At 31.7% G+C, this 16,580-nt stretch overlaps 1 protein-coding gene across 4 annotated transcripts in view; it reads left to right on the forward strand.

The window, feature by feature from the left end:
- LOC134714698 (multiple C2 and transmembrane domain-containing protein 1-like) overlaps positions 1-16,580 on the forward strand; it is a 95,158-nt gene that overhangs the window by 13,622 nt on the left and 64,956 nt on the right. Inside the window, exon 1 of one of the 4 annotated variants that reach the window (XM_063576191.1) lies at positions 5,964-6,240. The exons of the other annotated variants lie outside the window; for them this stretch is intronic. Coding sequence (XP_063432261.1) covers positions 6,222-6,240 — 19 coding nt within the window. The 5' untranslated portion in view covers positions 5,964-6,221. Of the gene's footprint in view, positions 1-5,963; positions 6,241-16,580 lie in introns of those variants that run through there. 4 annotated transcript variants of the gene reach the window in all.

Consider the following 16,580-nt stretch of genomic DNA (forward strand, 5'->3'; position numbering starts at 1 on the left):
ATGTTAGTTCAATATTTAATTATAATGGTACAGGGAAGAAATAATATAAGTTTGCATAGAACTTTCCATATCTTTTCTACAGTCATATATATTGTTGCTCAGTATGAGAATTGCCAGGGGTTTCATAATAGAAAAAAAATCAAATTGAAATGAAACTTTGACAATGCAATATGAGCCAGTTTCAATTTCCCACGCCCATCTTATGTCTTCATATGCAATCATGATGTTAACAAATTTAATGAAGCAATACACCAAGTCCTGTGTCCGCACTTTTAACATATATATATATGTCAGAAGAATCCATAATGGAATTGGAAGTGAATTTGACTAGGGAAAGACAGTAGCAGAGCTTACCGTGGATTCATTTATTTTCGTGGTTTGCGGAAAATTTTCATATTTGAGGATACTTTGTTTCGTGGTTTTGCCAATGTCTGTATATAAAGCCTATTGAAAATATGGTGGTACATGTACAACTGTACCCTTGAATACCACAAAAATTGGTATCCAACGAATAATAATGAATCCACAGTATCTGAAGTTTTGGACAAATTAAAAGATTTCGTTGGAAAGAATGTCTTTCAGCATGTCTTTTATTGTTGTGTTAAATTTGAGGTATCATATGTTTAAGTTATCAAATTCAAATTCTGAAAATATATTTCCTTATTTTATTTCAACATATCGAGTTCTTCTTATATTCAAAGAACATCTGAAAATGCTTCTCTTATGAAAAAGATGATATAAAAGAAACTTGTGTTGCTTTACTGTAAGAACATATACAACATTGTACAAGTTACTTGGATTAGTGATTAAGTTTTGCTTGAATTAGTGGGGTATGTCTTTAGCAAATTTTGTATAGAAAAGATTATATTTATTGTTATGCCATATCTAAGGTATAATTTTGAATTTTAATTACTTAATGGTTTATAATCTTACAATAACCAAAATTTCCTTAATAATATTTCCACAGGCACTTCCTTGCCTAACTTATTCCAATTTATTTCTTATAAATATTTTTCGAGTATAATTCTATAAAATGTTTTCTTTCCTCCCAGATTTCCATCTTTACCATTATAACATCATATTTTTGTATACAAAAATAAATATTTGTTTTCTTTAAGTGAGTGTATTTCTTTTTAGTAAAGATAATAATTTTATTGTATTCAAGGTTCATTAATTCGGGTCATCATTTCTCAAAGTATCTTTTAATACAAGGAAGGATGTGAATTTAAAAATCCTACTTTTAAATCTGATTTCTTACAGAGGCATCTTTGGCAATTATGAATTCATTTTGTGTTTGCTTTCATTGTTCATGGATATAAGGAACATATGGAATATCACATACCGAGGTGCTTTTCTCAAATTACTGTTATAGGAGTTATTTTTAAATAGTTTAAAAAACCTGAACTTGTGTTAAAAGGTTGGTGTATTTTGTGAGTCCATGTTGTGTATCAGTTTATACAAAGTTTACATAGAAATAGGTGAAGTGAAAAATAGATGTAACACCTTGAGCTAATGGATGGATAATTGATATTTGTATCACAGTATGGATTTGTCTCATCAAGGTAATAGGTTAAAGCTTAAACAAGTGGGCAGGAAAAGGGCAAGAATATAAAAAAAGAGCAATAAGCAGAAATGTCTTGAGTCAAGTTGTTAAGTTGTTTTTATACGACCGCAAATTTTGAAAAAAATTTCGTCGTATATTGCTATCACGTTGGCGGCGTCGTCGTCGTCGTCGTCGTCGTTGTCCGAATACTTTTAGTTTTCGCACTCTAACTTTAGTAAAAGTGAATAGAAATCTATGAAATTTTAACACAAGGTTTATGACCATAAAAGGAAGGCTGGTATTGATTGTGGGAGTTTTGGTCCCAATATTTTAGGAATTAGGGGCCAAAAAGGGCCTAAATAAGCATTTTCTTGGTTTTCGCACTATAACTTTAGTTTAAGTTAATAGAAATCTATGAAATTTTGACACAAGGTTTATGACCACAAAAGAAAGGTTGGGATTGATTTTGGGAGTTTTGGTTTCAAAAGTTTAGGAATAAGGGGCCAAAAAAGGGTCCAAATAAGCATTATTCTTGGTTTTCGCACAATAACTTTAGTTAAAGTAAATAGAAATCAATGAAATTTAAACACAATGTTTATGACCACAAAAGGAAGGTTGGTATTGATTTTGGGAGTTTAGGTCCCAACAGTTTAGGAATTAGGGGCCAAAAAGGGACCCAAATAAGCATTTTTCTTGGTTTTCGCACCATAGCGTTAGTATAAGTAAATAGAAATCTATGAAATTTAAACACAAGGTTTATGACTATAAAAGAAAGGTTGGTATTGATTTTGGGAGTTTTGGTCCCAACAGTTAAGGAAAAAGGGGCCCAAAGGGTCCAAAATTAAACTTTGTTTTGATTTCATCAAAATTGAATAATTGGGGTTCTTTGATATGCCAATTCTAACTGTGTATGTAGATTCTTAATTTTTGGTCCCGTTTTCAAATTGGTCTACATTTTAAACTTAGTTTGATTTTAACAAAAATTGAAACCTTGGGGTTCTTTGATATGCTGAATCTAAAAATGTACTTAGATTTTTGATTATTGGCCCAGTTTTCAAGTTGGCCCAAATCAAGGTCCAAAATTAAACATTGTTTGATTTCATCAAAAATTGAATAATTGAGGTTCTTTGATATGCCAAATCTAACTGTGTATGTAGATTCTTAATTTTTGGTCCAGTTTTAAAATTGGTCTAAATTAAAGTGCAAAGGGTCCAAAATTAAACTAAGTTTGATTTTAACAAAAATCAAATTCTTGGGCCTCTTTGATATGCTGAATCTAAACATGTACTTAGATTTTTGATTATGGGCCCAGTTTTCAAGTTGGTCCAAATCAGGATCTAAAATTATTATATTAAGTATTGTGCAATAGCAAGTCTTTTCAATTGCACAGTATTGTGCAATGGCAAGAAATATCTAATTTCACAATATTGTGAAATAGCAAATTTTTTTTTAATTAAGAGTTATCTTTCTTTGTCCAGTAAAGTAAGCAAGAAATATCTGCAAGAATTTTTTTTAATTGGAGTTATCTTTCTTTGTCCAGAATCAACTTAAATCTTTGTTATATACAATATACAATGTATATTCACTTTTTACTACCAACTGATAAATTTAAATTATCTTTACCATTCAGTGATAACAAGCAGTTTTTTTACATCTTAATATTTTATGTAAGCAGTAGGTCAACTAAAAAAATGTATATGTGGTGGACACGTATGGAATTATTGAAAGGTGCATCAGGTTTCATCTGACTTGAGCTCATTTTCTTGGTTTATTGGTCAATATTAAAAGTGTGTGTGTTGGTTTGTTTCTCTGACACCATTCTAAAAGCAATAGGTCAGGTACATGTGTCAAATGGAATAATTGCAAGTAGTCTAGTCTTTCTGGAAGGACTGAGGTATAGTCTGACCTAGGCTTCATTTTCATGATGCATTGTTCAATATTAAGTGACTTCATTTTCATGGTTTTAACATTCATTAATGTTTTTGTGTTTTGGTCTGTTTCTCTGATACTATTAGCAGTATGTTAGCTATTTGGTGTATTTAATAATTGTACAGCACATTTGTCAGACTGGCAGATTTCAAATCATCTTAAGTTTGTTTTTATAGTCCTCATTGGTCAAGTTTTTTGTTTTTTGGGGTGTTTCTCTGATATTTTGAAAAGTAATAGGTCAGCAATATTTGGTGCATGTAATGACTATTATTGTCTTGCAGTGTCATCTGAACTTGGCCTCCTGTACATGGTTCCATTGATCAATTTTAACCTTTCCTGATTTTCTTTTGGTGTATATTGTTTAATTGTCAGGTGTACATGTTTGTCTGACCTTGACCTCATTTACAAGGATTACATGAGACTTTGGCTTCATCTGTCAAGAAATTCATAAAAAGTTTCTTTATTATTATTCAGTATAAAAACTGTATTTTATATGCATGCACAAAGTAAATTCAAATAATCAAAGGTTTGTATATAGCCATAAAAAAAGCTACCTTTAGAAAATGAGATCTGTTATATTTATAATTGGGTATCAATCAACTAAAAAGCAACAGGTGAAGTTGACAGTTTGTTATTGACCATTGGACAGCAAAAAGTTTTAATTTTATACACAATTTTGAATTGATTTGGTCTGACATTTTATCATGGAATATATTGTATATAATAGATAATTTAAATGGAATCTACGAAAAAAAATTGCTTTGGTAAGGCTTTTTTTTCTATTTATTTTAATGATGTTATGCATCATTGAGCACAATTATGTTTCTCTCTAAATATTGGTGCATATAATTTATCTTTGTTTCTACAGGACAGTTAATGTACATTTAGTATCCAAGCTTAAAAGTTTCTTCTTCTTCCAAATATTGCATGCCCATATTCGACATGATAATTCTGGGAGGTTGCACATCATTAAAAACAGGTTAAAAACAAATTGTTTCCTTATATATTGAAAAACTCCTTGCTACTGGTTGTTGTTTATACACTATTGTCTTTGTTATTGGTAGATGGATGGTTTTCGTTCTTCATTTCAGTAAGATATAAACCGTCCAATTGTATAAATTCAACCAAATATAATTAAAGTTTTACCGTTCAAAGTCCCAACTGGTCTTTACTGAGTTCCCAAAATTTATAAATTTTAATGTATTAATGTTAGTTCAATATTTAATTATAATGGTACAGGGAAGAAATAATATAAGTTTGCATAGAACTTTCCATATCTTTTCTACAGTCATATATATTGTTGCTCAGTATGAGAATTGCCAGGGGTTTCATAATAGAAAAAAAATCAAATTGAAATGAAACTTTGACAACGCAATATGAGCCAGTTTCAATTTCCCACGCCCATCTTATGTCTTCATATGCAATCATGATGTTAACAAATTTAATGAAGCAATACACCAAGTCCTGTGTCCGCACTTTTAACATATATATATATGTCAGAAGAATCCATAATGGAATTGGAAGTGAATTTGACTAGGGAAAGACAGTAGCAGAGCTTACCGTGGATTCATTTATTTTCGTGGTTTGCGGAAAATTTTCATATTTGAGGATACTTTGTTTCGTGGTTTTGCCAATGTCTGTATATAAAGCCTATTGAAAATATGGTGGTACATGTACAACTGTACCCTTGAATACCACAAAAATTGGTATCCAACGAATAATAATGAATCCACAGTATCTGAAGTTTTGGACAAATTAAAAGATTTCGTTGGAAAGAATGTCTTTCAGCATGTCTTTTATTGTTGTGTTAAATTTGAGGTATCATATGTTTAAGTTATCAAATTCAAATTCTGAAAATATATTTCCTTATTTTATTTCAACATATCGAGTTCTTCTTATATTCAAAGAACATCTGAAAATGCTTCTCTTATGAAAAAGATGATATAAAAGAAACTTGTGTTGCTTTACTGTAAGAACATATACAACATTGTACAAGTTACTTGGATTAGTGATTAAGTTTTGCTTGAATTAGTGGGGTATGTCTTTAGCAAATTTTGTATAGAAAAGATTATATTTATTGTTATGCCATATCTAAGGTATAATTTTGAATTTTAATTACTTAATGGTTTATAATCTTACAATAACCAAAATTTCCTTAATAATATTTCCACAGGCACTTCCTTGCCTAACTTATTCCAATTTATTTCTTATAAATATTTTTCGAGTATAATTCTATAAAATGTTTTCTTTCCTCCCAGATTTCCATCTTTACCATTATAACATCATATTTTTGTATACAAAAATAAATATTTGTTTTCTTTAAGTGAGTGTATTTCTTTTTAGTAAAGATAATAATTTTATTGTATTCAAGGTTCATTAATTCGGGTCATCATTTCTCAAAGTATCTTTTAATACAAGGAAGGATGTGAATTTAAAAATCCTACTTTTAAATCTGATTTCTTACAGAGGCATCTTTGGCAATTATGAATTCATTTTGTGTTTGCTTTCATTGTTCATGGATATAAGGAACATATGGAATATCACATACCGAGGTGCTTTTCTCAAATTACTGTTATAGGAGTTATTTTTAAATAGTTTAAAAAACCTGAACTTGTGTTAAAAGGTTGGTGTATTTTGTGAGTCCATGTTGTGTATCAGTTTATACAAAGTTTACATAGAAATAGGTGAAGTGAAAAATAGATGTAACACCTTGAGCTAATGGATGGATAATTGATATTTGTATCACAGTATGGATTTGTCTCATCAAGGTAATAGGTTAAAGCTTAAACAAGTGGGCAGGAAAAGGGCAAGAATATAAAAAAAGAGCAATAAGCAGAAATGTCTTGAGTCAAGTTGTTAAGTTGTTTTTATACGACCGCAAATTTTGAAAAAAATTTCGTCGTATATTGCTATCACGTTGGCGGCGTCATTGTCGTCATCGTCGTCGTCGTCGTCCGAATACTTTTAGTTTTCGCACTCTAACTTTAGTAAAAGTGAATAGAAATCTATGAAATTTTAACACAAGGTTTATGACCATAAAAGGAAGGCTGGTATTGATTGTGGGAGTTTTGGTCCCAATATTTTAGGAATTAGGGGCCAAAAAGGGCCTAAATAAGCATTTTCTTGGTTTTCGCACTATAACTTTAGTTTAAGTTAATAGAAATCTATGAAATTTTGACACAAGGTTTATGACCACAAAAGAAAGGTTGGGATTGATTTTGGGAGTTTTGGTTTCAAAAGTTTAGGAATAAGGGGCCAAAAAAGGGTCCAAATAAGCATTATTCTTGGTTTTCGCACAATAACTTTAGTTAAAGTAAATAGAAATCAATGAAATTTAAACACAATGTTTATGACCACAAAAGGAAGGTTGGTATTGATTTTGGGAGTTTAGGTCCCAACAGTTTAGGAATTAGGGGCCAAAAAGGGACCCAAATAAGCATTTTTCTTGGTTTTCGCACCATAGCGTTAGTATAAGTAAATAGAAATCTATGAAATTTAAACACAAGGTTTATGACTATAAAAGAAAGGTTGGTATTGATTTTGGGAGTTTTGGTCCCAACAGTTAAGGAAAAAGGGGCCCAAAGGGTCCAAAATTAAACTTTGTTTTGATTTCATCAAAATTGAATAATTGGGGTTCTTTGATATGCCAATTCTAACTGTGTATGTAGATTCTTAATTTTTGGTCCCGTTTTCAAATTGGTCTACATTTTAAACTTAGTTTGATTTTAACAAAAATTGAAACCTTGGGGTTCTTTGATATGCTGAATCTAAAAATGTACTTAGATTTTTGATTATTGGCCCAGTTTTCAAGTTGGCCCAAATCAAGGTCCAAAATTAAACATTGTTTGATTTCATCAAAAATTGAATAATTGAGGTTCTTTGATATGCCAAATCTAACTGTGTATGTAGATTCTTAATTTTTGGTCCAGTTTTAAAATTGGTCTAAATTAAAGTGCAAAGGGTCCAAAATTAAACTAAGTTTGATTTTAACAAAAATCAAATTCTTGGGCCTCTTTGATATGCTGAATCTAAACATGTACTTAGATTTTTGATTATGGGCCCAGTTTTCAAGTTGGTCCAAATCAGGATCTAAAATTATTATATTAAGTATTGTGCAATAGCAAGTCTTTTCAATTGCACAGTATTGTGCAATGGCAAGAAATATCTAATTTCACAATATTGTGAAATAGCAAATTTTTTTTTAATTAAGAGTTATCTTTCTTTGTCCAGTAAAGTAAGCAAGAAATATCTGCAAGAATTTTTTTTAATTGGAGTTATCTTTCTTTGTCCAGAATCAACTTAAATCTTTGTTATATACAATATACAATGTATATTCACTTTTTACTACCAACTGATAAATTTAAATTATCTTTACCATTCAGTGATAACAAGCAGTTTTTTTACATCTTAATATTTTATGATGTATTTAAATGAGTAGTAATTGTTGCAAACTCCATTAGAATATTTTAATTGAAATTAGTTTTGGAATAAGGGAAAGGGGGATGTGATTAAAAAATTGGGTTCAATTTTTCTCATTTGAAATTTCATAAATAAAAAGAAAATTTCTTCAAACATTTTTTTGAGAGGATTAATATTCAACAGCATAGTGAATTGCTCTAAGAGAAAACAAAAATTTTAAGTTCATTTGAATACATTCATTCTGTGTCAGAAACCTATGCTGTGTCAACTATTTAATCACAATCCAAATTTAGAGCGGAATCCAGCTTGAATGTTGTGTCCATACTTGCCCCAACTGTTCAGGGTTCAACCTCTGCGGTCGTATAAAGCTACGCCCTGCGGAGCATCTGGTTGTGCTTTGTGTTGATAAAAAAAAGTTGAGCCTTTTTAACTTATTTTTTTTCTTCTTATGTCCCCCTGGACTGTATGGACATGTCTGTTTGGCATCTCTTAAAAGATGATATTTAAGATGTCTTCAGGAGTGGTTGGTTGCTCTATTATGAACAGTGTATGGTAAACTTATTTAACAGACCTAATGGAACATAAAAGAAGGGTAACAAAGCCGCAACCAAAAAGAAAACGTGTTCAAAGTAAAACTGATTGTGGTGCGTTTGATTCCTCCGCCATTTTTAATATGTCACAAACAATAACAAACTCATCTGGTGGTAATGTGATGCCAACGGTCAATTTTGCATCATCACAGGATGCAAATCCATTTAGTATTATGTCTCAGCATTATCCTTCACAGCATGCATCGCATACCGGAATGACCGGAATGAATTTGTACCCCCCTCCTCCTACATCGTTTAGCAGTACACCCCCATGGATGTCCGACCTGATGAATAAAATTGACAATCTTAATTTGAGAATGAATTCCGTTGATGAAATAAAGTCATCAGTTATAAGCATTGACTCTAAGTTAACGAAAATGGGAGCAGTTGTTGATGGTCTTGTGAAACGAGTTGAGGTCGTTGAAAATAGTCAGCAATTTATATCTGCAGGGTTCGAACAAAATAAATCTGACATTGCTGTCATTGCCGATGATATAACTTCATTGCGTGTTGTTAACAGGAGTATGGTTGATCAGCTTGAACAACTACAATGTGAAAACTTGAGGGACAATTTGATGTTTTTTGGTATCGAGGAGAAGGAGGGCGAAGACTGTATTGATAGCATTAGAAACATATGTGCTTTATCTCTGGAAATTCGAGAACCAATCGAAATAGCATCTGCCTTTAGGATGGGAAAGAAATTCGTGAGCAAGTTGACTCGGAATGTGCGTAAGCCGCGCCCCATAATTGTCAAATTTATAAAACGTCAACAAAGGGACACTGTACGTCAAAACTCTCGCAAATTAAAAGAGTCAACCATTTCAATTTCTGAACAATTTCCGAAAGCTATACATGAAAAACGCAAACTATTATTTCCTGTGTATAAAAAAGCAAAGGAGGCAGGTAAACGAGTTTCGTTTAATAAAGATAAACTTTTTATTGATGGTGAGCAGACTGTTGTTAAATCTAACGAGCTAGTCAAAATTGCACGTCGTGATCAGTCAGGTGATAGAATGTCGGATACAGCGTCGGGTCCAGGGTTTTCAGTGGCCGAAAAAACACCGAGCGTCTCAAGTATAAAACCTAGTAAATCTTCAGTGAGTAATGGCTCGTCTAGTGGATCTCGCTTTGAAGTGTTAGCAGATATGCACACAGGTACAGACTAGGACACATCGAGAAGCATCTCCTTTATTAACTTTTTGTATTGGAACATTAATGGTGGTTTACATGATAAACTTAATGAGCCAAATTTTTTATCTTACATTAAAACATATGATATTGTTATTTTGTCTGAGTGTTGGATTGATAAGTCATTTGATGATATTGTAGATGGTTATATTTGTAAGCCAGTCCCATTACTAAAAAGTAAATATAAACAAGGTGGTGGACTATATTTGTTAATAAAAAAATGTTTTGCAAAGTATGTTGAAGTAGTTGATATTCAGAATGATACAATTATATGGCTCAAGGTTTCAAAGAATATATCAACTTGTGGGTTTGATTATTTTATTGGATGTGTGTATTTGCCTCCTGCCTATTCAAATTATTATAAGATGTATAATTGTGATTTATTCTATGATTTGTTAAATTCTGTTGAAAAATATTCATCAGAAACGTCAAGAGTATTTTTACTAGGTGATATGAATGCAAGAACTGCTATAGTTAATGATTTTATAATAAATGACAATGTATGTGGCCCAATTTTTGATAGTTTCAACCATATTTTTGGGTATTTAAGTGACACAAATCTACTAGTAAGAAGAAATCCAGATCAAAGTACTAATGAGTTTGGATTAAAATTGTTAAATCTGTGTAGAAGCACTGGTCTACGTATTTTGAACGGTCGGCATAAGGATGGCTTAGCTAATGACTATACATTTTGTGGTTCCCGTGGAATGAGTGTTGTAGACTACTTATTGGCTCCATATGACTTTTTACACATTATAGACCAGTTTATTGTTTGTAACTTCACTTCTTTTAGTGACCATGCGCCTTTACATGTTCGCTTGCGGTGCATATTGAACGATTCACAAGAGCCTAAGCGTAACAGTGGTACGTCAAACAACTCATATGATAGTTACCGATGGAAGGAAGAGCTAAAAGACCAGTGTTATGAGTCTTTAACTTTAAACAGTGGTTCACTTAGCCAGATAGTATTTTCTGATATTGAAAAATCCCAAGATGGTATTGACAATTATGTTGAATCGTTTACTTCTAATTTGATGAACATTATTTCACCATTCTTTTGTAATTCACATAGTTCAAATAATATTTGTGACCGTACCCGTAGTAAGACGACCCGAGATAAAGATGACAAACCATGGTTTAACTACGAGTGCAAAAGACTTCGATCTATCTATACTAGTTCTTTGTATACATTTAATAGAGACAAAAATGTTGAAAATCATCAAATATTAATTATGTCTAAAAGACAATACAAGCGTTTAGAAAATAAACTAAAACGAAAATATAAGCGTCAAGAGGGTGATATGATAGCTACATTGCGTAAAAGCGACCCAAAGAAATATTATAAACTTTTTCAAAAGAAGAGAGCCAAAAATTCTGATGTGTCACTTTCTGAATTCTTCGAACATTTTAGAAATTTGGTCACAAATGATGGTATTAATGTGACAGTCGAAACTCCAGAGACCGTTTCCGACACAACATATGATGAACTTGATCAAATTATTACACAAGATGAAATTTTGAAGTGTATTTCAAACCTAAAACGTGGCAAAAGTCATGGTATTGATGGTACATTTAACGAGTTATTCATTGAATTTAAGGATATTCTGCTACCGTTCCTAGAGGAAATATTCAACAAGATATTAGCATCAGGACATTTTCCGAAATCTTGGGCACTCGCAGTGTTAATTCCTGTTTTTAAAAAAGGCGACTCGTCCGATCCATCGAACTATCGTGGAATCAGTTTAGTCAGTAATTTAGCGAAACTATTTACATCTATTATAAATTCAAGACTAATTAAATGGTCTGAGAATAATGATATTATTACAGATGCGCAATTTGGATTTCGCCCGGGTAGCAGCACTGTTGATGCAATTTATTCTTTGTTGACACTCGTTCAGAAAGCACTTTTCAAGAAAAAACGTTTATATTGCTGTTTCGTTGACTACAAACAGGCATTTGACTCTGTAACCAGACTTAACTTATGGTTGAAACTATCAAGAGTTGGTATAACAGGCAAATTACTTTCTGTTTTAAAATCAATGTATTCTACAGTAAAAGTATGTGTGAAAGTTGATGGTTTTTATTCTGAGCAGTTTACAAGTTCAGTTGGTCTTATGCAAGGGGAAGTTCTTTCTCCTATACTTTTTTCGTTATATGTAAATGACTTTGAAATGGAATTTCTACGTAATAGTAATATACCATATGAAGTGCAAGACTTGTCATTATTTTTACTTATGTATGCTGATGATATGATTTTATTTTCTGATTCAGTTATTGGCTTGCAAGATATGTTAGACACATTATTATTATATACTTGTAAATGGGGTTTGACTGTAAACATTGCCAAAACAAAAATTATGGTATTTAGAAACGGAGGTTTTGTAAAAGACGAAGAAATTTGGTATTATGATGGCAATGCTATTGACATAGTGGATGAATTTTGTTACCTTGGTGTACTGTTAAATTTTAACGGTAAATTTGTTAAAGCTCAAAAACATTTAGCTGAGCAAAGTAGAAAAGCTGTTTTTGGTTTGAAGTCGAAGGTTTCGTCATTGTATTTGAATGTTTTTACATATTTGAATTTATTTGATACTTACATTAGCAGTATTTTATGTTATGGTTGTGAAATATGGGGCTTCCATAAAGCTCCAAATATTGAAAAAATACAACTTGATTTTTGCAAAAACATATTAGGTGTCAAACAATGTACAACAAATGTTATGGTTTATTTTGAATTGGGTAGATATCCTTTGATATATTTTAGAATGTACAACATAGTGAAGTACTGGTTCAAATTATTATCCACAAGCAATTGTATTCTTAAAAACTGCTACAGGGAACAACTGTATAATTTCTGTAATATTAGAAGCAGTTGGATTTATCAACTACAACAATTATTATTTAACTTGGGTTTAAATGAGATCTGGTATAACCAAGACAATTTGATTATTGATACAAATTTATTATTATTTGTAAAAACAAGGATATATGATCAAGTAAAACAGACTTTGAATGATCAACTGAACGTTTCATCTAAGTGTTATTTATTTAAATATATTGTCAATAATGTATGTTTACAGAATTATCTAACTAAACATATGAATTTTAGAGTGTATTTAACTCGCCTTAGATTGTCATCTCATAATTTGTTTGTTGAAGTAGGCCGTTATCATGGAGTAAATAGGTTAGATAGAAAATGTACTCTTTGTAATTTGAATATCACTGAAGATGAATTCCATTTTGTTTTACAATGTGAAAGCTATAGAGACTTAAGGAGACAGTTTATTAAACCTTATTATTATAGACGTCCATCGTCGTTCAAATTAGTGCAACTTCTCAGCACTGAAAATGTAAAAGATTTGCGTAATTTGTGTAAATTTTTGTTTAATGCACATAATCATAGGACCAAACTGTTATTGGTCAATACTTGATATTTATTTGCTTCTCTGATGTATTATGTTATGTTGTGTTATAGAAATGTATTTGTATTTATTGCACTGATAAGCATAATGTGCTTAAAGTAATAAAGAATTGAATTGAATGTTATGCTGTTAAACCACTGTCCAAGAGGGTTGAGTGATCACAAACATGTTTAACCCCAAGCTAACAGTTGGAGCTAATTTTTGTCTAGCCTGTGACTAAAGTCCCTAAATGCAAGATCATTTAAAATTAATTAGAGATTACAATCTGGTGGCTCAGTGTCAATGGCATTAACTTTTTGTATAAAGCTTTATATTTTAAAAGCTAGAAGACCTGGATAATTCATACCTTGTATGCAGATAAATTATGATACAAAATTTCAGTCTATATATGTTCCTTGTCCTTGACCTTATTTTTGATGGTTCAGTCAAAACGTACTGCTTAAAAAAAACCTGTTTGTTTGAATAGAAAGTAAAATACTCTTTTATTATGAGTAGAAGGATGACTATATTTGGTATACATGTTCCTTGCAAGGTCTACATATATACCTGCCAGGTAGGATTCACCTCACCTTGACCTCATTTCAAGGATATCTCAGATACAATAAGCAGTAGGTGAACTATAGTTGGTGTATGGAATAATAGCTTAACTGGCAGGTTTCTTCTGACCTGTAAGGCAATGATTCAGAGAATAAGTATAGTGGACATTGAAAAAAAAAGTAATCACAGTTCACAAATTTATCATTTATATGTTTTTCTGTTCTATGTATTCAACAGACATTACAACAACATTTTGATTGAGACTGCAAACAAATATAAATTGCAGGTTATCATGTTGCATGATCTGAGTGTTCAGACTGATCTTTGTAGCTACATATTTATCCTCTTTTTTTTTGAAGTTTTTAAATCTGGGTACCTGTACTTTTGACTGATAATTAATGATGAGGTATAATGCCAAAAAGCACATTGTAAGCAGAATGTTCTGTATGTTAAACGTCCTAAAAGGTCTTTAGTAAGATCACTATCAGACCCAGAAATAGAATCACAAGATAAGACGATAAAAACATATTAATCTTTGAAGTTTTTGAATTTGAATGATGTACATTGCCTCTTACTTTTCAAGCATCTAGCACAAAAAATGAACCCATTAATGTCATATGAGAGTTGTATTCATTTGAAGTAAAGAAAAAAGATCATTAAGATAGGACGGCAATTCAATATCCATTTTGTTGTGATATAAGTTGTGAATAATTGAGAACAAAATTGTGAAATGTCTCCAGGGTACTACTGACATTAGAATCCAATCTACAGTCATCAGTATAGTCATATTTAGACATATCAGTTAAGTATTCAGTATTTTACTGTGGTCTATAATGACATCAGAGGCCATGTTAAAATTGTTAAAGATCAAACATTTTTAAAGCATTTTTATATGATTGATTAAATTAAATAATGATTTATACTGCAGATTAAATATGGTGATGATTCTTTTTTTGATTGGATGTAAATGACTAGATAGAATCTGTGAGGGAAATTTTATTGAAATTCTTTTTCTGTAAAATAATTTGTCCTTGTACAAGTATCAGGGGCGATCTGCCATAAAAAAGGGGGGCAACCCAGGAGAAGAGGGGTGGGGTTCAAAATATTTGTCCCCATTCAAATTCATTCATTGTCCATTTAAAGGGGGGCTCCAACCCTGATACCCTCCCCCTGGATCCGCCACTGAACATATTTGCAATTATGCAGAAAATATAATTGTATGTACTGAAAGGGGGAGGGGATAAAACATTAGTTGAAGATGGGGCTGGTATGAAACATAAGTTGAAGATAGGTGAACACCAAAATGATTTTCAAATACAGAAAAAATTGAAAAATGAAAAAACAAATAACTACATGTATTACTTAATAGGAGAAAAAAGATTGGACTAGATGATCCAAAAAACTTCTTGTGTGCTCTGATGCCTTTTAAGTGCTTCTACCACAAGAAGTCATTGTTTTCAATATAATATGAGGAATACTCTTGTGGAGCAGTCAGATATTCCAATATATAGACTGCTTTATGTTGAGAAAAAGGACTAAAATAACAAAAAACAAATAGTAACACAGCAACAAACAACAACCACTGAATTACAGGCTCCTGATATTGGACAGGCACATACATATATAACGTGGCAGGGTTAAACATGATAGCAGAATTTCCAACCTTCACCTAACCTTAGACAGTTATGTAACATAAGAACATGTCAGTTATTAATCATGTTAATGCTGACTTCGATGATTTTATTAAACTAAGATCATTTGCAGCCAATTTCTAAAATGGAAAACAGCAAACTATTAATTTCCTCATATCTATACTGGGACAGAACTTTGTTTAATGAAACAAGTCTATGGAGAATTTTGAAAACAGGACACTGAAATTAAATGTATTGTATTACATTAGGAAAACATGTTGTTGATTATTATCTTAGAAACATGGTTGATATGGCAGCATATTAGTTCTAAAAGTTGTAAATAAGTGAACAGACATACTTAATTTCAATTATTAAACCAAATATTTTGAATAATTAATCAAATGAAGCTACATTATGATATCTCCAATATTTGTCATATTTAATCACTTTTGTGAAGTAAGTGTTCCTGTTGTTGAGCATTCATTCTATCATTATATCAAAGAAGGTAAGTTCAAAATGTACTAATTTTCTGGTTCTGTTGTCAGGTGTTGTTGATTGGTGCAGTCTTTAGGTCTGTCAGGTGTTGTTAGTTGGTGGGGTCTAATGAACTGTGTTCTGTTTCTATTGTCACATGTTGTTGTTTGGTATAGTCAATTGTTCTGTGTTCTGTATCTGTTGTCATGTGTTGTTAGTTGGTGTGGTCTTTTGTTCTGTTTCGGTTGTCATGTGTTGTTGGTTGCTGTGGTCTAATGTACTGTATTCTGTATCTGTTGTCATATGTTGTTGGTTGGTGTGGTCTTTTATTCTGTATCTGTTGTCATGTGTTGTTGGTTGGTGTGGTCTAATGTACTGTGTTCTGTATCTGTTGTCATATGTTGTTAGTTCGGTGTGGTCTTTTGTTCTGTTTCGGTTGTCATGTGTTGTTGGTTGCTGTGGTCTAATGTATTGTGTTCTGTATCTGTTGTCATATGTTGTTGGTTGGTGTGGTCTTTTATTCTGTTTCTGTTGTCATGTGTTGTTAGTTGGTGTGGTGTAATGTACTGTGTTTTGTATCTGTTGTCATATGTTGTTGGTTGGCGTGGTCTTTTATTCTGTTTCTGTTGTCATGTGTTGTTGGTTGGTGTGATCTATTGTTCTATTTCTGTTGTCATCTGTTGTTGGTTGGTGTGATCTAATGTACTGTGTTCTGTATCTGTTGTCATATGTTGTTGGTTGTTGTGGTCTTTTATTCTGTTATGTTGTCATGTGTTGTTGGTTGGTGTGGTCTAATGTACTGTGTTCTGTATCTGTTGTCATGTGCTGTTGGTTGGTGTGGTATATT

This window comes from Mytilus trossulus, chromosome 4, assembly GCF_036588685.1.
Source record: "Mytilus trossulus isolate FHL-02 chromosome 4, PNRI_Mtr1.1.1.hap1, whole genome shotgun sequence".
NCBI lineage: Eukaryota > Metazoa > Mollusca > Bivalvia > Mytilida > Mytilidae > Mytilus > Mytilus trossulus.